Raw genomic sequence first — 20,459 nt, 5'->3', positions numbered from 1 at the left:
GTTTGTTGTTTTATATAGAACTTTAAGAACTAATGAATTAAATAAGTATGCGAATCAAACATTATAAAAATAAAAATATAGTTTTGAAACTCGTGTCATCATAGCTTATAGTAGATTACGAATACCTGTTGCGCGAACAGATAAAGTTGTATATTCTATTGTTGAGTTTGTGTCGTATGAAACTATATGAAAAAATAATTTAATTGAAAAAATAAAGTTTTGGAAGATCCGAAACAAAACAACCTAGTATTAAATACTTATTGTTGTGGAATGTTAATTAAAGTAAAAACTAAATAAAAAATGAAAACAAAAAAGGAATGTCGGAACTATTAATATGTGTGTAAGAAATAAACCTGAACCGATATATATATATATATATATATATATATATATATATATATATATATATATATATATATAATATTATAAAAATAAAAACAAAGCTTTGTAACTTATAATATATTAAAATAGATATATGAGCATTATAAGAATAAATAAAAGTAATATAATATTAGACTATTGTTGTACATATTTAAGTTTATTTGCCAAGTAATCGATAAAATAGTTTTCACGTCTTAATTACTTCAAAACTTAATATAATTATTTAAAACTTTAAATTGAGTTTTTTTCCATAAATTGATAATCTACAATTTAACTATGAGCTAAATAAATTAACTGTATAATTTAAAATACTGAAATGATTTAATTTTTAATTGATAGAAAAAAAATATTAATTGTTACAGTCAGTCAGACACGTTTATTTTTCTTTATTATTATTATTTAAGAATTACTAGAAGCCGTAAATTGATATGCTCAATATAAATATGTCTATACACGGAGACAATAGAAAGTGTAGCAAGTAGCAAAGCAACTGTTCACGTGTCGCGTCGTGTTTGACCTTGAATGCGCAAAACCTTGCGTAGTAACAGATTTTCGGGTCTGCGTAAGCGCGCACTGTCGCCTTGCGTCCCTCTCCACCCTCGCACACGCTTCTCGTGCCCTAGAGTACAATAACGAACGAAATGGATTCGTTTGTCTATTTTATTAACGTTTAATTTTGTGTCAAAATAATGCATCAACTTCAGCCAACTTTAAGACGAGAGAAGAATGATTTATTTGTTTATTTATTTAAATTAATTATTGTACAATAAATACACTAAAACAAATGTGTACAAAAGGCGGGCTTAACGCTAATGCATTTTCTACCAGTCAACCTTGGTATGTGCAAGAATGTGTAGTGTGTAGGAGTACAATAAAAAAATAATACAAATAATATAATATAATATATGTGATTTTTGATGTCTTTACATATTTTTCAAAAGAAAATAATAATCGAGAGTTTCTTTATTATTAATACACGATTCAATTATTCATTTGCTGACAAACTTATACTAGTATATATTTTATAATATATTTTGAATTTCACGGGCAACCGCAGAGGTTCGTGGAGCATTTGCCTTAGCACTTTTGTCTACAATAGTACCTGCGCAAACGGTGAAACGACAGCCATATTTTTTCATAATATTTGCTGCGACATACGCTACGCTACTGTTGTGTTGAATCAGTCGAGCAACGTGCTTGCTTCACTCAACGTTTTTAATTTCTTTTAGGTTATTATTAACATTTTTTTACTTGTATAATGACGGAAATTGTTATAAATAAATTTAAATTGTTAAACTAAGTTTGTGGCCACCAAAAAAAGATGAAGACAAAAGGTCTGAATAAATGGGTTGAACTTGAAATCGTGCATTTCATGACATGGTTAAAATAACCAATCAGATTATCAGCTAAGCTAGTGAGTATTTACGCACATTAATTATTTTATTTATAGTATTAAAATTATCTCGAGACAATACATTGTAATTAACCTTTTAATAGATATCAAAATCGAATTTAATCTTTTAGAAGTTTTAAATTGTACAACGTAAATTTGTTTTCGCTAATGTTATTGAATTTCAATTCTAATAATAAAAGTAATGGTGCTCGGTGTAGTAGTAATCGTGTAGTAACATAATTTATTGGCGTTTCAGAGGATTATAATCAAGGATCACGCCGATTAAAAAATCCTTTAAAACAAATGATGTTGAGAGCACTGAGAGTGAATCTATGATTGATCTAAGCTGAGCCTATGCTCTTGTAGTAATTCCTTCCAACGACAATTTAGAAGGAACCTGATAAGAGCGATGAAGCTGCGTGTGAAAGTATAATGGAACCTAAAGGTATTACTTACTTAATATTTCCTGAATTAGTTATCATGTAATAATAATTGAAAAATGATACGCGTTTTAGAAATTACACATGATAATTACAAATTGACATTGAACAAACATATTAATAATTAAGGATTATGTTGTTGTTGTTTTTATTAATATTGTTATTATTATATTTACTTATAGACCAGTACATTTAGCTTTTGAAACCTAAAAAATTATAGTAGGATGAAACCCATTGGAAAAGAAAGAGAATACAACGAAAATGAAAGGAAAAATAAATGTCGGGAAGTGAGGGGTTATGGGGATAAAAACGGCTTATGTCGATTTCTGGCTAAACTACAAGTCTTACGGAAATAAGGTAAATGGCAAAGTTGTAGGTAATAAAAAGATATATACATTTTTTATTTACACTTTTTTCTTATAACCTCAAAATTTATCATTTAGGCCCTAAATGACCTAGGACCTACCTAATGCCTGCTCTAGGAGACACCCTAAATTTTAGGGTGTCTCCTAGAGCAGGCACCTTAGGAGGTCGCACCTCGGCTTATAACAAAGTTGGTGTGGTCGCTATTACTTTTATTATTATTTACGGGCACGCGCCCGCGCCGCCCGGCCGGTACCGCCGCAACCGCTATATCCCTGCATTTTAAATTTGTAATATCTTCGAAACTATTCATTTAAATTACATGCTGTGAGCTGAGGGCCATATTGATCTATATTAAATGCATAACCTATTTAAGGTGCTTAATTGGATAAGGGTTAATACTGTATTGCTTAAAATCTCTTCGTTAGTGAGCTATAATTTCACGTAAAAAGTAAAGAAATAAAAAACGGTTATATACTACTATAATGTTTTTTTTTTTTCACTTTTTACCATTATCAAAGGCTAAAAGCACTGGTCAATTATTGTACGAAAATATTATACATTTTTAATTTTAAAATAATACATATTACCACGATCATTTATTGTATAATTTCCAGGCATCACAAACTACCTACGAACATCTTGCGAAATATTTGCAGCGTATTATTTGCACTGAAATGTCTCAAGTAAAAAAAAAGCGTCAATTACACCATTGGACAACAAGTTAAAAAAATATTAGAAGTCGTCCAGCAGTCAGGAGATGCACCGAGTAAACAAAGAGCTTGGAATATTATCGGTGACGCCTTGCCATACAAAGACATTGCGACATTTGTAGTTTTATAAATCTTTAAAAGATAACGAGGAAAAACGCAAACCTTTGGTATTTAAAAACTATCCAAATATTATTCACAAAGATTTACAAATTATTAAAATATTGTTAGCAAAAGATTGAAAAATTATAGGTTGTCACCGGTAGAACAAGCATTATTTATATTAATATATATGATGATGATTTATATCGTATTGTTAATTACAGTCAGTGAAGTATTTTAATGTAATTTAACTAGTGCATCATTATAATAAAAATATAGTTACTATCAACATCTGTTTACAATTATTAATCCCATTTTTTTATAAATGGAAAATATTCGGCATTTAATTTTTTGGGCTGTAATAGCAGTTAAGCGAGGTCTAATATTGGCAATAAAGCATGGCCTAGTCCTGGGAATTAGGCATGGCCCGATCTTGCCAACCAAGTCAGGCCCGGTCCCGGCAACCAACCCTGGTCAAGTCCCGGCACCCAAGCCTGGCCCATCGTTATCCTTCCAGACTTCTACCAAGACTGGGCCAAGCCCGGCTCAATCCCGGCAACCAAACTTGGCCCAGTCCCGGTAACCAAACCTGGCCCAGTACCGGCACCCAAGCCTGGCCCATCGTTATCATTCCAGACTTCTACCAAGACTGGACCAAGCCTGGCTTACAAGTCTGGCCCAGTTTCGACAACCAAGCCTGGCCCAGTCCCGGCAACCTAGCCTGGCCCAGTCCCGGCGACCAAGCCTGGCCCAGGCCTGGCCCATCGTTATCATCCCAGACCTCTACCAATACTGGGACAAGCCTGGCTTGCAGGCTTGGCCCAGTCCTGGCGATCAAGCCTCGCCCAGTCCTGGTGACCATGCCTGGCCCAGTCCCGGCGACCAAGCCTGGCCCAGGCTTGGGCCATCGTTATCATCCCAGACTTCTACCAATACTGGGACAAGCCTGGCTTGCAGGCTTGGCCCAGAGTTTTACATAGTTGGGCCAAGCCTGGGTCAGGCTTGGCCCCGTGGTACTTTCCTGTATGGGTCGCTCTGTATGGCGCGTTCGAATTTACTAAAATGAATTGTATACCTGTATGCTGTAGAGTTTCGAAATGGCATATCTGTTTCGAAACTTTTAAGCTGAATCTGGGATACTGGTTTTATTAAAGAACACAAAAATGCAAGTTTACATAAATAAACTACTACCTCTATCAATTTTTAATAAATCTAGCCGTACTCATTACGTTTGTACACTAGTAATAAAAAACCATAACTGTAATTGAAATAAAAATTAGACGCAAATTCAATGTTTACAACTTTAAAAACATTATGAGTAATACTAAATTCTTGATATTACAATATTTTTGCTTATACGGTTCAGGCTGTAATATCCCACTGCGGAGCATCTCTTTCCCCATGTAGAAGGATCAGAGCTCAATCCAGCACGCTGCTCCAATGCGGGTTGGCATATTCCCTACTATGAGTAACGATCGCTATCAGATGTACATGATAACAACCGGGAGCGACGGCTTAACGTGCTCTCCCGAGGACCACCCACAAGGACTGCACAAACACCCAGACCACGGGAAACACCTGTATGGCCAATACAAATGTTTGTCATGTGCGGGGATCGAACCCGCAACCGCCAGCGCAACAGGTACAATCCATGGCTGTAACCGTTGCGCCAACGCGGCGTCAAAATTCTCTACATGCTAAATTTCAATTTTTAAATAATTTATTTTACGATAACCCTTTGTTAGATCTATTCCAAATTAATTTAGACGTATGTGATAGTAATTGATAACATAAAAAATAATAGCTTTTAATCTTTATAAGTTAGTGCATTTATGTCCGAACAACCTTAAGAGATGTGAAAAGTAGATGTAGTATCTAGGAAAATAATTACTTGTTATTACTTGCATACTACTTACACACCAATCTTAAGCTTAGCAAACCATCGTAGTATCAACTTCAACTGTTAGTTATTATGAAGTCGAAAACATTGAAATTTGATTTGCTTTAAAATTATGAATAAAATATACTGCAGATAGATGTAGATAGGGTTATAGTTTGATTTCTCTAAAACAGATATTGAGCTATAATGATAGAAATCGTGAAAAGTAATAGCATTTCAAGGAAACATTCGTGACTAGAGCTGCACGCACAGTTACAGTGGAGTGAACCCACTCTTGTAACCAGGTCACGCATTACCTAATGTATTTAGGTCGAAGCTACTCTTTTTTTGGCTATACTATACACTTTTAGTTATATCTTTTAACGCATTTTCATAAAATTTAACACAAAATTGTCATTTCTAACTGCGACTGTTAAATCTTCTTGCATATTATGTTATTAATGTAGATATTTACGTAGCCGAAATACAATTTAGTCCTAATTTTCTCTTTATACGTACAATAGGCATTATTCATTAATAAGCAGAATGAATTGAGTAGAATAAACATGAATGTAAGGTTACGCAGAATCGTGTGCTACGTACAAATAAATAATACAATTCAATGAAGATAGCAAGCAAACGACTAGATAACTGGATAATTGTTGTTGGTTAGTGAACGAATTCTCAGAAATAGTGAACGTTCGAGTTTCGTTTCACTCTGGTGTCGCGGCCGTTCGCTCGTCGTCGTCCTCCAGCGTACATCACACATCCTCCCCACTTTTTCGTGTACACGTTCGCTCGTCCTCCGCTTGAGCACTGTGTAGTTTGTATTTGTAGTGTTCGTTACATCGTCTTGGAGTAGTGACGCGTCGATTAAAAGTATTTAAACTATTCGTTTGTTTAAAACCAATAATTATTTATAAGTGCTAGTAAAGATTTATTCAAACATCGTTTATCGATATTCGACAAGAGTTACAACACTAATGTCATGAATTTTGGACGGAAACGATGTTTAGAAAGTGTTGGTAGTTTGATTAATTCTCACAAACGTTTAAGTGACATAAACTATAAAAGTACAAAGTGATAAAATAAAATACTTTAGTGGACCTGTTTGTGCTAGTTTTTAGTGTCATTATTTTCGTAAAGTGATAAAACCGTGGCCTCCGAACACAAGGGTGGTGGACCGTATAGTAGTTCACCGAAAAGTGAACGTAAAATGTGCTTGATTGACAGACGGGAAGCGATACCGTGTTCCTTAAACACGACTGTTATAGCTACGAAGTTATTACAGAAAAGTGAGTTCATAGAGAGAGTTATTTCAATATTATTAAAGTGTAAATATAAATATATGTATATTCGTTCATCATTCACGTTCGTAGAATATAACAAAACGTAAAACAATACAATTCTATTTTTGTTTCAATCATATCGTTTTCATTCGGGTCTCGTGACAGTGAATGCTTGAGGTTTCACGTATGATTTTTCATTGTTAAAAATGAAGGTTATTTATAAGTTAAGATTTATATAAACTAAATTTCTCTTAAGTCTATAAAGACCGAAATAAATATATTTTTTTGCATTTTTAGTTAAATATTTCTAAAACGTACTTGTTAACAATTAGTTATGATTTATTACTAAATATAAGAATTTTATATTAGTGCGTACTAGTCTTGTTAATACAAGACTAGTACATAAGTACAAATTAATGCTAAAAAGGATTAAATTTGATAGAATAATAATAATAATAATAATAATTCCAAAAATAAATAAAATGTAAAATGTAATGCCTCAATTTGATAAGGATCAAATTTATCATAATAGTATAACTAAATTATTTTGTTTTATTGTTATAGATGCGTGTGTGGAAGTGGGGGTGCCACTCAACAGTTGGCCAGCGGGTGTTGCGTGTTGTCCGAACTGCAGTCATGAGCTCAGAGTCTCAGTGGCATGTTCTAAAGCGCATGCACAGAGTGCTGTGACAACCATCATACCTGTCACATCACCCTTCACTCTTCAGCCAACGTACTTGCCACACTCTCCCTTATATACACCTCCTTCACCATTAATACCTTCCCCTTATAATGACGAATTAAGAAGGTTGGCTGATACACTGAGAGCATTAAGGCTATCTGGATGGTACTATGGAAACTTAGACTGGCAGGTTTGTAATTTTGTCTTATTAAAATATATAATACTAGCGACCCACCCCGGCTTCGCAAGGGTGCAATGCTGATACTAAATATACTACAGAATGTCTTAATTTATAGTGTGAAGCTAGCTTATGACATGGTTATTAGAATAATAACAACAACATTCAAATATGCGTCGTTAGATTACACATTGTTACAGAATGCGTTGAAGAAATAAAGGTTCACTGCTCGTTCCCTGTAGGTGATAGTGTGATAATATGTAGCCTATATGTTAACCCGACTTCTTAATAATATTCGTGCCAAATTTCAAGTAAATCCATGCAGTACTTTTTGAGTTTATCTCGGACATACATACAGACGTATCGATTGTAGATCACACCCCAAGTATTCTTTTAAAAAAATATTCAATGTACAGTTTTGACTTTCCTACCATTTTATTTATGTATAGATGATTTTAATGATTTTGAAGCAATTTACTGCTGTATTTAATTGATTACTAATGTCTTAACTAAATTATCTTACAATGCAAATTTTTAATTGCAATTTTCTTACTTACAGGGGGCTAGAAACTTACTTAAAGATGCAAGCGTGGGAACTTTTCTGATTAGAGATTCCGGTGACAGAAATTTCATATTTTCTCTATCGGTACAAACAGAGAGAGGTCCAACGTCTGTGAGGCTACATTATGAGCATGGCTACTTTAGGTAAGCAATAATATATAAATAATTACTTAGTATATTAATAATTACTTAGTATGTAATATTTCTTATTAACCATAAGATGTAATTTTTTGTATTGTTTTTAGTCAATAATGATAACACCACAAATTCTATGAGTGTACTCTACAATGATTCCTATTACCAGCATTTAATATAATCCTTATATTCAATAAGATTCTTGTAATTTGTCATCGTTTCCATAATTTATAAAATTTGAATGAATTATATGTAAGAAATGAATACAAGAAAAATATACAATGTATAAGAATCTTATAGAAAAGTATGTACATTAATCTTATAGTAAAAGTTCTAATAAGTGTATGTCAAACTTGGTGTATTATTTGTGTTATCGTGACATTATCTTATCTTGTTTCACAATAAATTATGATAATCTTGGCGCCTAACAAATTTTAGCTACTTATTAAAAGTATCACACACAGATAAGTCACATATTTTTTAATGATCAATATTTTAATATTCTTAGAAATTATAAACATTTAACTGTCAAAGTTTCTTAATAGATCACCTAAAATATTAATTTCTTTTCTAATGTTTATGTGAATTTCACTCAATATAACAAAACAACTTTTACGGATTTTATCGTGGTTTATTAAGTTTTGAGATGCCCGACGTTTTGGATACTTTTTAGCAACCACGTTCACGGGAGGACTGTCCCATTGTTTTATTATTATGTAAATTTCTATATTATAAACTATTTAAATTTGACCTCAAAGAAAATTAAAAAGTATTTTTAAATTATGTTAATTTTTTGTTATAATATTGTAAAAAGATTAGTAAGAAACTATATTTCAATTAATATACTTAATTCATAAAATAGTAATTATAAACATTTAATGAAATACTTTACGGGTAGTTGTTTGTTTCATTACATTCAGAGTAATTCCTGTTTATGAAACGACTTACAAGTATTAGATAATAATTGTTTGATTCATGTTTTCTCATGCACTCAGTACAAAATGTGTGTCATCATTCTTCCGAGTATGGTGGTTCTGGGTTAAATTAGTTGACCTCAGGGATAGTGTCATAATTTATATTCTACTTGCCGTGTACCCCGGCTTCACCCGCGTTAATTTGTGAAAAAAATTGCTAAAATGTTTTCAAACCATTAATGTGCAACTTGAGTGACTTACAACTTAAACAAAGAAACATAAAATTTAAAAATTCTTTATGACGTCATAAAAAAATATTAAAAATATAACTACACATTTGTATAATACACTGGACTTAAGTACAAATTATGATTCTACATGTAAAATATATATTTTTTTATGTACAGGTTAGATTGTGATCTCCCACTTGCCAAATACATGCCCCGGTTTCGATGCGTTGTGGAGCTCGTGCAACATTACGCTCGCGCCGGCGACCGGGGACCCGCTGGTACCGTGTGGGTAGATCGTGAAGGATGCCCACACTCTCCAGTTCTTCTCAGAACACCTCTTAAGAAAGCACCACCAACTCTACTTCACGCAGCCCGATTAGCAATTCATAAAGTACTGGACTCAAACCCACTGACACCAAAATTATGGCGTGCCCCTAAACATAGGCTTTTACCTTTACCCCCCATTCTAATAGACTATCTCGGCGAATATCCATTCTCGATGTAACGTTTGGATCTGTTCTTTAGTCTTTATGTAGTTCAATCGCGTCAAAGTGATGCCTAGTGAAGATATTAGGATATTAGAGCAAATATATAATGGAAATAAAATGACTGTGCTAATAGTAACGGCAATATGAGAGTAGTGCAACATAGAGTATACAGGATGTATTAAAACTGTGTTTATTGTACAAATCTGCATTAATGCAACACCTAGTACAGGATGCTAGATGTAAAGGGCAGGCTCCTTTATGAAACTAATAAACAATTATTTTCTAATAGTTAAATTGTAACTTCTGTATTATTTGTAAGTATTGAATATGGGACTCAACTATGGTATTTAGTGAAATATTTACGCAGATGTTGTGTTAAGTGTGTAAACGGTCTGTAATCTGTATATAGAGATGATTTGAATGTAATGCAAGACTGAATTCCTTGAGCATCTATGAATTAATCTGTATATCACTAATTCTAATCACAGAATTTATCTTGTTGTAACAGCATCTTTATTTCAGTAAGCAATGTCCATAAATGCCCAATCTTGTCCATTATATTAAGATATCATCACACTATTTTGTATCGCTATATTATTTATTTCTCAACTAATAAAATTAGCTTAATCATTGATACTTACATATATTTTATTTTTTGTTCCTATTTAAGATAAAGTTAATAATAATTGAAATGAATCTTGAAAATGTTGTGGTTTCTAAGGATAATTTATTTTCAAAATGTTTTTTGATTATTTGTTAAAAAAGGTAAAATTCATTACTGATAAAAGGAGGAAAATTTCAACTAATATTAATATTTTCTTTGAACCATTGTAATATCAATATGTGCCATCTAAAGATTTGAATACAGTCATGAAACTTATAACAGATATCTTGAGGCTGAGTATGTAAATAGTTTTTTTTTCCCTATTTATTTTTAATTCTAATTAGTGTTAAAATTATTATAATTAACAATTTAAAATGTATAACCATATAATGGTTGCTTAGTGTAGTGTTTAGGGAATTGGCTAGTGACATACACTAATGTAGAATGTATTGTGTATCTTAAATAATCTCAGATAAATTTTACGTTTCACAAATATTTTGTAGCAAAAATAATATAATTATGCAAATGTGAAATATAATTGGTAACAGCCTCATTGAGCCGGCATATGTTTAATTTTGAAGTATTTTGTTAAATTAACAATTATATGTAAATTCAAATTAATTTTTATACCATATGTAAGACACAAAACACCAATTAATTGAGACATAATAGGAATGTGTTTGTTCTTAGATTTATGCATAAAAAAGAACTGCAAATAATTTATATACAAAAAATATACATTCTGCCTTTACTTCTTGTTTTACTTCCATTTTTTTTACCTTAAGTTAATATTTGCATGACTGTTTAACCAAGTAACAGATAATTATGTTTGCTCGCAAACAAATAAAAACCAACTTTAATATCATCGACAAGTAATACAACGTAGGTAGACGAAAAAATAGTCAAGTAAATATGCACTATCAGAGATAATTCGAAAAGTGTTCCCCAGATTTCGATCTAATTTGAATAGGATAACATGACAAGTATCATCTTTCGATTAAAAAAAGAATCCAATTCGATACACCCAGTAAAAAGTTATTAAGTAACACAGAGGGGGAGACAAACTTCTTAGCATTCCATGGATTCACCGTGCGGGTGCCGGGTCCATCGTGTGGCAGAAGGAGAACCTCGGAGCAGTTCCCAGGACTTGCGACCTGGGTGTAGGTTTAAGAGGAGGCCCCCTTTGAGATGCACATCAACACTCACCTTCACTGCTCGAATTTCCCGCCCTGCCTAGCCAAATTTGGTAGGAACCTGTTAGTGCAGCTTTAGACACATTCTAAAATAGAACTTGCTGGCTACTACAGTTCTTGACAGGCCAAGTTCTTTCAGAAAATTATAAAGAGATTTTGCTGTTATACCTCTCGCTCCTACTTCTACCGCGTATAAATTAACCACATAACCATTTTTGTTAAGTTCGTTTGTTAGATCGTAATATTTATTTAATTTTATTGTGTGGTTTTTAGGAATGTCGGTTTCTCACGGTACAGTGAGCTCTACTAGTATAATAATAATAATAATAATAATACAACAAAAAAACCTACGTATCATGGCATAGAAAGAATGATCATTTTGTTCGTTGCTTGTGAATTTAAAGGATATTTATATTCACGAGCAACTATACGGATAAGGCCGAGTGCCTTGTGAGTAGTCTGGAGCGCCAATGCTCCAAGCGTTGAGCCGTGCGATACTGGATACCTCTCAATGGAGGACCTTGACGTCGAACGCAGGGCGGTTTCACCGTCATCCGTCGAAACGTTCCCAGGCCCGCCCGAATCACCAACAAAAGGTTAAAACGCCTACCCCTATAGCTTATCATGATGTTCGTTATGATTGACATCGCCTTTCTGGCCGGTTGCTCGTCCCCGGATCAGTGGAAAAAAGCCAACGTGATAAGTATACCCAAACCTGGCAAGCCCAGGATTCTTCCCTTCCAGCTATCATCCCATCAGTCCTTTCATCAGGGCTGGCTTTGTCGCTCCTAATTTAATTTAGGAAGTGGGTTTGAGAAAAAAGAATCGTTGAATATAGTCAATCCATTTTCAAGACAGTTGAATGATCTATGGTCAATTAATAATTAATGATAGGTCTTGTCACACATCCGATCACAGTGTATAAAATATAGTTGGCTAAAGTTCACAAGCTTGTAATATTTAATAAATAATCATCACTTCAGCCTATCGCAGTCCACTGCTGGACACAGGCCTCCCCAAGTTAGGCCATAATGTCTGGCGCTAACTCATGTGTTTTGCCCTCAGTCACCACGCTGAGCAGGCGGGTTGGTGACCGCAGAGCTGGCTTTGTCGCACCGAAGACGCTGATGCCCGTCTTCGGTCTGTGTATTTCAAAGCCAGCAGTTGGATGGTTATCCCGCCATTGGTCGGCTTTTTAAGTTCCAAGGTAGTAATGGAACTGTGTTATCCCTTAGTCGCCTCTTACGACACCCACGCACGGGTACAGAGGGGATAGTTATAGTTTTTACTGCCGTAACCACAGCAGAATGTGCACATAAATCTATACTCTACTAGCGGACCCGGCAGACGTTGTCCTGCCCGGAAAACAGCTTCCAAATTTGATAGCTTACATGCCGATAGCAGCGCCACCTACCGGGTCCATTTGAGATAACTACCCTATCTCCCAAGTTAGACCAAATTACAGATGCTTACAAAATTTGATAAAAATTGATTCAGTAGTTTCGGAGCTACATACAGATAGCAGCGCCACCTACCGGGTCCTATTGAGATAAAAACTACCATATCTTCCAAGTTAGACAAAATTACAGATACTTACAAAACTTGATAAAAATTGGTTTTGTAGTCTCGGAGTTACAGACCTATAGCAGCGCCACCTACCGGGTCCGATTGAGATAAAAACTCCCCTTTCTCCTAAGTTGGACCAAATTATAGATGCGTACAAAATTTGATAAAAATGGATTCAGTAGTTTCGGAGCTACATACAGATAGCAGCGCTACCTACCGGGTCCAATTGAGATAAAAACTATCATATCTTCCAAGTCAGACAAAATTACAGATGCTTACAAAACTTGATAAAAATTGGTTTTGTAGTTTCGGAGCTACATACAGATAGCAGCGCCACCTACCGGGTCCAATTGAGATAAAAACTACCATATCTTCCAAGTCAGACAAAATTACAGATGCTTACAAAACTTGATAAAAATTGGTTTTGTAGTTTCGGAGCTACATACAGATAGCAGCGTCACCTACCGGGTCCAATTGAGATAAAAACTACCATATCTTCCAAGTCAGACAAAATTAAAGATGCTTACAAAACTTGATAAAAATTGGTTTTGTAGTTTCGGAGCTACATACAGATAGCAGCGCCACCTACCAGGTCCGATTGAGATAAAAACTACCCTATCTCCCAAGTTGGACCAAATTATAGATGCGTACAAAATTTGATAAAAATTGGTTCAGTAGTTTCGGAGTTACATACATTTAAAATTTTTATTGTTAACGCTCATCCGCGCAATCCTTATTGGGGATGAGTTATTCTAAAATTCGCTCATTGATCATTTCTACATCACATAAAGGAAATTCGTAACAAATTTGGAGTCGATAGTTTAAAAACGGGAATTTTCCATTGTTAACGCCCCCGCAAGAACATTTTATGTAATGTGAAATAGCTAGTTAATATCATTTTTACTGTATGTAAAATTAAAATGCGGTCTACAATTAAGATCAATTTAATCATTAATAACTTACCTAAAATGCGCCCTAATATGAACTTTATTGAATAGCAATAAAGTTGAAATTGACTCTATATTTTAGTTAGAAAACGTTTTTGTGGGAAAAGAAAAGGCATGTTTTTAGGGTTTTTCTGGAAATTATTCGAATTTTTCTCGCCATAAAAACCATTCTTGGACTTCAATAAACATTTAAAAGAAAGAATTGGTAAAATTAGTCTAGGCGTTGTTGAGTTATGCGCTTACCAACACATTTTGCGATTCATTTTCACTACATAGTATAAAACAAAGTCGCTTTTTCTGTCCCTGCATATGTATGTACGCTTAGATCTTTAAAACTACGCAACGGATTTTGATGCGGTTTTTTTTAATAGATAGATTGATTCAAGAGGAAGATTTACATGTATAATAACATCCATTAAATAGTGGAGAAATACTGTTATTTTTGAGTTTTCTAATGTTATGTCGTAAATAATAATTTTTTTTTCGCTTAAATTGCAAACGCAGGCTGAACCCTACGAGATTTATCAAAATAATGTACTAAGTATTGTACACATTGAAAAGGTCTACAGAAAACTCCGCGATGGTATATACCTATCTCTTATGGATATCCCACAATAACATTTTTTTGTCATTTACTTTTTATGACAAATAATGGCTAATTTTCGAAGCGATTTTAACCAATACAGCATTAATCCTTATCCAATTAAATACCTTAAATATGTTTTTTATTTAATATAGATCTATATGGCCTTTTACAGCATATGATTTAAATGAATATTTTCGAAGATATTACAGATTTAAAAATCGCGGTACGTAGCGTTTGCGACGGTTCCAGCCGGCTTTTACTCTAAGTTAACGCGTGCGGGCCACGGGCAGTAATGAATAAATCAAAACTACTGGATCGATTTTAATCATTTTTTCAGTGAATGACATAGGCTATAATTATATTTTATACCCGTGTGAAGCCGGAGCGGGTCGCTAGTTATATATAAGAGATATATATAGTTATTATATATTTAGTTCAAATTGATTTTTAAGTATTATCACAAATCTTTTGTATGGGAGTATAGAAAAGTGTTGTTTTTAGACTTTTTCAGGAAATTTAAAATTTTTTTTTTTTAGAATTTTTCTCTCCTTATGAACCATCCTCGTACTTCAAGGAACATTTAAAAAAAGAATTAGAGAAATCGGTCCAACCGTTCTCGAGTTTTGCGCTTAGCAACACATTCAGCGACTCATTTTTATATATAGTTATCATAATTATATTTAGTTCAAATTGACTTCTAAGTATTATCACAAATCTTTTGTATGGGAGTATAGAAAAGTGTTGTTTTTAGACTTTTTCAGGAAATTTAAATTTTTTTTTTTTAGAATTTTTCTCTCCTTAAGAACCATCCTCGTACTTCAAGGAACATTTTAAAAAAAGAATTAGAGATAACGGTCCAACCGTTCTCGAGTTTTGCGCTTAGCAACACATTCAGCGACTCATTTTTATAATATAAAATACATATAAATAAAATTAAAGTATCTGTTTGTGATTCCAAAAGAATTGAGATTTTCACATGCATATAGTTATATCAGTCAGTCAGTTCTGCCTATTGCAGTCCACTGCTGGACATAGGCCTCCCCAAGTTCACGTCAGACATCCTCTACACCGGCAATCTTACGTAGATCGTCGGTCCAACGGGCCGAAGGACGTCTCATACTGCGTTTGCCAAGACGCGGTCTCCACTCCAGGACCCGTTTGCTCCAACGTCTATCGGTCCTGCAACACAGATGACCGGCCCACTGCCACTTCAACTTCCTAATTCTGTGGGATATGTCGGTTACTTTCGTTCTTTCGCGGATAGTCTCATTTTTAATCCTATTTTTGAGAGAAACCCCAAGCTTAGTCCGTTCCATTGCTCGTTGAGCGACTTTAAGCTTGTGGACCAGTCCCTTCGTCAGTGTCCATATCTCGGCTCCGTATGTTAACACAGGCAGGACCCATTGCTTGAAGACTATTGTCTTCAAGCATTGCGGAATCTTCGAAGTGAAGATTCGGCGAAGCCTGCCAAACGCCGCCCAGCCCAACCAAATCCTCCTATCGGCTTCCTTTTCGAAATTGTTGCGGCCTATTAGTTGGATAGTGTGGCCTAGGTAAATATAACCCTGAACAACTTCGAGAAGGGTACCATCGACTGATACCGGTCTCGGTATGACTTGGTTGTTAAACATAAATTTCGTTTTGTCCAAGTTCATACAGAGACACGTCGGGAGAACACGTTTAGGCCGGCCAGCATTTGGCCCAACTCATCCAACGTCTCCGCAAAGATGACAATATCGTCGGCGAAACGAAGGTGAGAGATGAATTCACCGTTGACGTTGATATGCCTCGTTCCCCCCAATCCAAGGTTTTAAAGACATCCTCCAGCGCAGTGGTAAACAGTGTCGGTGATACTACATCTCCCTGTCTTACCCCACGCCGGAGGGAAATAGGTCTTGTTCTCTGGTCCTGGACATGAACGGTCATCGTCGCCACGTCGTATATACACTTCAGTACCTCGATATATCGCCAGTCGATATGACATCTCTGCAGAGAGTCCAGGACAGCCCAGGTCTCGACAGAGTCGAAGGCTTTCTCGTAGTCCACAAATGCCATACACAGCGGTTGATTATATTTTTCTGTCTTTTGAATAATCTGCCGAACAGTATGGATGTGGTTTATGGTGCTGTAGCCATTTCGAAACACAGCCTGCTCTGGTGGTCGAGTCTTTTGGCGAGTAATTAGTTTGTAATAGTTTAGTTACTAACAGCAGTTGTCTTAGTTTAACATTAAATGTTTGTGTTGTTTTAGGTTAAGGTGTAACAATGAAAGTCTTACTATTTTGCCTATTTTCAAAATTAAATTGAGACTGTTATCTCAACTGCACCGATCAATCAATCTCTTACGTGTGTTCTCCACTCTACGTGACATTGGCGGAATCAACCGTGCTTCTCTGGCACAACTGAAAGCCATTAAACCAATCAATCATCATCTTGAAAGCCAACTCTGACTTACCTATATTTTGTGGGTGAAGTGGATGTAATGTGGTCGCGAACAGTGACAATCTATGACGTCGAGCGATCGCTTGCGACGACCACGGGCTTTAGGTGGAACGCATAGCTCCATACTCCATACCATAGGAACGATAGAAAGGGCGTTGCGGACGTTGCGGTCGCTTAGGTCGCTTGTGGCACGCGTCTTTTAGAACAAGTGTCATTCGTGATTAGAAAGTATTAAAAAAGTATAAAAACAAAAGTATCGATACTTTTAGTTATCGGGTACAAACATAAGAGTACTCGATACCTAGAAGTATTGATCTTCGACTTCCGAAAAAAAAGATCATCGTCTCAAATTATCCCAATACTGAACAACTGTTTTCAAATTTCAGTCGACGACAAAAAAAAAGTCGTCTCTTCAAATTATCGTACAAATTCCAGTCGACCAACAAAAATAGGGTAATATTACCTATTTAAATCTTTCGGTACGATACCTGCCAAAAAGTACTCATTGAGTAAAAGTATCAAATGCAAAGTATTAAGTACAAAAGTATCGGTATCGAATGGAAATGCACTCGATATCACAAAGTATCGCTACTTTTTTCGTGTCCCTCCCTATTCGAGATTCGGCAATCGGCGCAGCGTGACCCATCTATCCGTTAACCGTCTTACGTTGGTCCAAAGAGTAAAATCGTTGGTCTTACGTAGTAACCTATATAGTAACTAGGGATTTTCCGATACCACCTAAGTATCGATACTTACTCATTTCGATAATACTCAAATCTTTTTTCGATACTACACAAATAAGTACTCCTCAAGTATCGATACTTACTGATATCGATACTTTTTGGAACTTTTATTTTATTATTTTGAGGGTGCTTTCAATGAACGTTGAAGGATAATAATTTAAACAAAATTGAGACGAAAAAAACTATTTATTTATTATAAATTCTTCTTGCGACTCGCAAATCATCTCGCCATTCTCGCCCGCTCGCAATTTCTCGCAAATTGCGAGCGGGTGCGGGTGTTTTCTTCTCTCGCTTTTGGCTCGGGCGGGCTCGGCTGAAGTCGGACGAATTCGGCTAGCCCAGCGCGAGACAACGCGTCACTCACGCCGCCACGCGACGAATACCGGTAACTCGGTAACCTGATTAGCTGACTGTTTTTGCTTCGTTTTTGCTCTCTTAGTTCTGTATGATGCGTTCTCGTTTTTTTTTATTGTATTCGGTTGTTTTGCTGATTCGATTCGATACCAAGTATTTTTGTTTCGATACCGATTATGTATCGCAAAATTGATTCGATACAATAAATACTTGGTATCGAATCAAAAGTATCGAGTACCTACTCGTATTTATTAGTATCGGAATATCCCTAATAGTAACTACCTAATACTTAATCTGTGAATCCGTCATTGAATATTGATTTTATTTATATCAATATTTTTGAATTATTTATTACAAAATAAGAAATGTAAGGCATATTTTAGAGCAATTTGATAATAGCCATGTCAGCGAATGGTAACGGCGGTACCTATGCACCACTGAAGCAAATACTTTCGGACTCAGAGTCTGAAGATGATCAGAAGTTAGAAAATGCCGTACACATCAAAGCTTTGGAAAAGTGTAATAATTTGGATTATAACAGTGGATTGTTGTCATCTAAAAATTACAGTATGAGTGACATGGACGAGTATAATTCAAATGAAAAAACAGTGGAAAGTACTATGGATAACGTGAGTTTCTTACAGTCCGATATGTCGAATAAAATGTCTTTTTCGCGGCGCTGTGCGTTCTTCGCGTCGATTTTTGTTTGCATACTTACTATAATTATATTTCTTTGGGGAATACCGTGTTCGGATGTCGGCAGTTGTGCTAATAATGAGTGGCAAGATAAAACAACCAGCTGGGAAATCCCTTACGATGAAATCGAGTTATCCGGAGCAGTTCAAGTCGTAGACGGTGCCATTCCTAATACGAAAAACCTTATATTTATTTATCGTGGAAATCACATGAAAGATGAAAAAAGCAACATAGATAATGTGAATGGAGTGTTGTTGATTGTTGGTAATACTGGTAAAGTTGGCTGGTATACACGGGAAACTAGAATACCGACCGAGATAGACTGTCACCTCATTGATGTGAATCGTGATAAACAAAAAGATTGCATTGTGTCAGGCTCAGAGGGTCTGCTAGCTGCGCTCAACCCTTTATCAGGAACGTATTACTGGTATGTTCTTAAACAAGGTAAAGTTTTCAGCAATATCGTGGCTATAGACTTCCCAATTGTCATTAAAGATATAGATAAGGATAAAATTAATGATCTCATGACTGTGGCAACTATGTATCCTAATGCCAATCATAATTCACTGCTCATAATATCTGGAGCAACGGGCAATATCATTGGCGATCCTATGACAGTCCATGATTGTTTACTGATTAAATTATTAAAGGAATCTGACTCTATCACATATATCTGTAAGAATGGCACATCAGAAGCTGTGAGGCAGATTACGTATCCCACTTTATATAAAAAGCTAATGAAGACAGACCAATCTGTTAATCACTCTTTCATAATATCTTCAGTTTCAAAAAGAGTAAATGTAAGTTTGAAAAAGAGTATGAGTACTGCTAATAACTGGGAAATTTATGCTAATGGACCTGGAAAACTTATTGTCGAAAATTCTGGTGACTGCCCAAACTCGTGCAGAGTTAACTTGAAATTGTTGCTGGAAAAAAATGGAACAACAAACGTCAGTTGGGAGTATTCTGCTAATCATGTGTATGCTATGAAACCTAGTTCATTTGCCTTTGCCAACTCTATAAGGGGCTTCGTCTTAAAATTATGACAGTGGAACAGTGCACACCTCGCAAAGGGTGCACTGAAAATTGATGAAGTGAGGTATAATGTTCCAAATGAGAGTCCAAAAAATCCATACGACATATTTTATTATCGTCCAACAATAAATGTTGCTTCTATATCATCGTTTATCAAGTATGCTAATTTCACAGCACATGATATCTCGGAGCGAATTGTATTAGTGTCATTTGATAATCTTCAAACATATGTGCATGTAAATGTGAGTCAAACTGATATTGTACAAATATGTGTCCGGGGTTCTATTGATTCAGGGACACCTTTACCAACATGTCAGCCAGATTTAGAATATCAAGAGAAATCTCTAGTTATTGCTGATTTAGATGGAGATCAATCTCATGAGTTAATATCATATTACAGTACCTTTTTGCCTCCAGAATCGTATTCTCCAAAAAAGTCAAATGTATATGACAATTGGCGTTTGACTTCAATTGTACGAGTTATCAGATTAGAATCAGAAATACCAAAGTTGTTTGTTGCTGATAACTAATTAAGTGTTCAAAATTATC

At 35.1% G+C, this 20,459-nt stretch overlaps 2 protein-coding genes and 1 long non-coding RNA gene across 3 annotated transcripts; all 3 read left to right on the top strand.

Annotated features, from left to right (window-relative positions):
• Positions 1-2,128: 2,128 nt before the first annotated feature.
• Positions 2,129-3,460, top strand: LOC123657074. Its single transcript, XR_006743649.1, has 3 exons — positions 2,129-2,219; positions 2,397-2,571; positions 3,195-3,460. It is a non-coding gene; the product is annotated as an uncharacterized LOC123657074 (long non-coding RNA).
• A 2,992-nt stretch (positions 3,461-6,452) lies between these two features.
• On the top strand, positions 6,453-11,100 carry LOC123656888 (suppressor of cytokine signaling 2-like). The gene is made up of 4 exons (XM_045592504.1): positions 6,453-6,563; positions 7,122-7,429; positions 7,977-8,122; positions 9,435-11,100. Exons 1-4 carry the CDS (start codon positions 6,485-6,487, stop codon positions 9,760-9,762), a joined length of 861 nt encoding a protein of 286 aa, XP_045448460.1. The 5' UTR covers positions 6,453-6,484; the 3' UTR covers positions 9,763-11,100.
• A 7,359-nt stretch (positions 11,101-18,459) lies between these two features.
• On the top strand, positions 18,460-20,022 carry LOC123656908 (protein FAM234A). The gene has a single exon (XM_045592521.1). It carries the CDS (start codon positions 18,581-18,583, stop codon positions 19,919-19,921), a length of 1,341 nt encoding a protein of 446 aa, XP_045448477.1. The 5' UTR covers positions 18,460-18,580; the 3' UTR covers positions 19,922-20,022.
• Positions 20,023-20,459: the final 437 nt, after the last annotated feature.

Source organism: Melitaea cinxia, chromosome 10 (assembly GCF_905220565.1).
Source record: "Melitaea cinxia chromosome 10, ilMelCinx1.1, whole genome shotgun sequence".
In the NCBI taxonomy this organism is placed as follows: Eukaryota; Metazoa; Arthropoda; class Insecta; order Lepidoptera; family Nymphalidae; genus Melitaea; species Melitaea cinxia.
The sequence above is the reverse complement of the archived record's forward strand: the minus strand, read 5'-3'. Positions and strand labels throughout refer to the sequence as shown.

Coding starts and splice junctions, on each gene's coding strand:
- LOC123656888 (XM_045592504.1), top strand. CDS start 6,485: ATGTGCTTGATTGACAGACGGGAAGCGATACCGTGTTCCTTAAACACG. Junction 7,430..7,976: donor ATGGAAACTTAGACTGGCAG/GTTTGTAATTTT, acceptor TCTTACTTACAG/GGGGCTAGAAACTTACTTAA. Junction 8,123..9,434: donor TATGAGCATGGCTACTTTAG/GTAAGCAATAAT, acceptor TTTTATGTACAG/GTTAGATTGTGATCTCCCAC.
- LOC123656908 (XM_045592521.1), top strand. CDS start 18,581: ATGTCAGCGAATGGTAACGGCGGTACCTATGCACCACTGAAGCAAATA.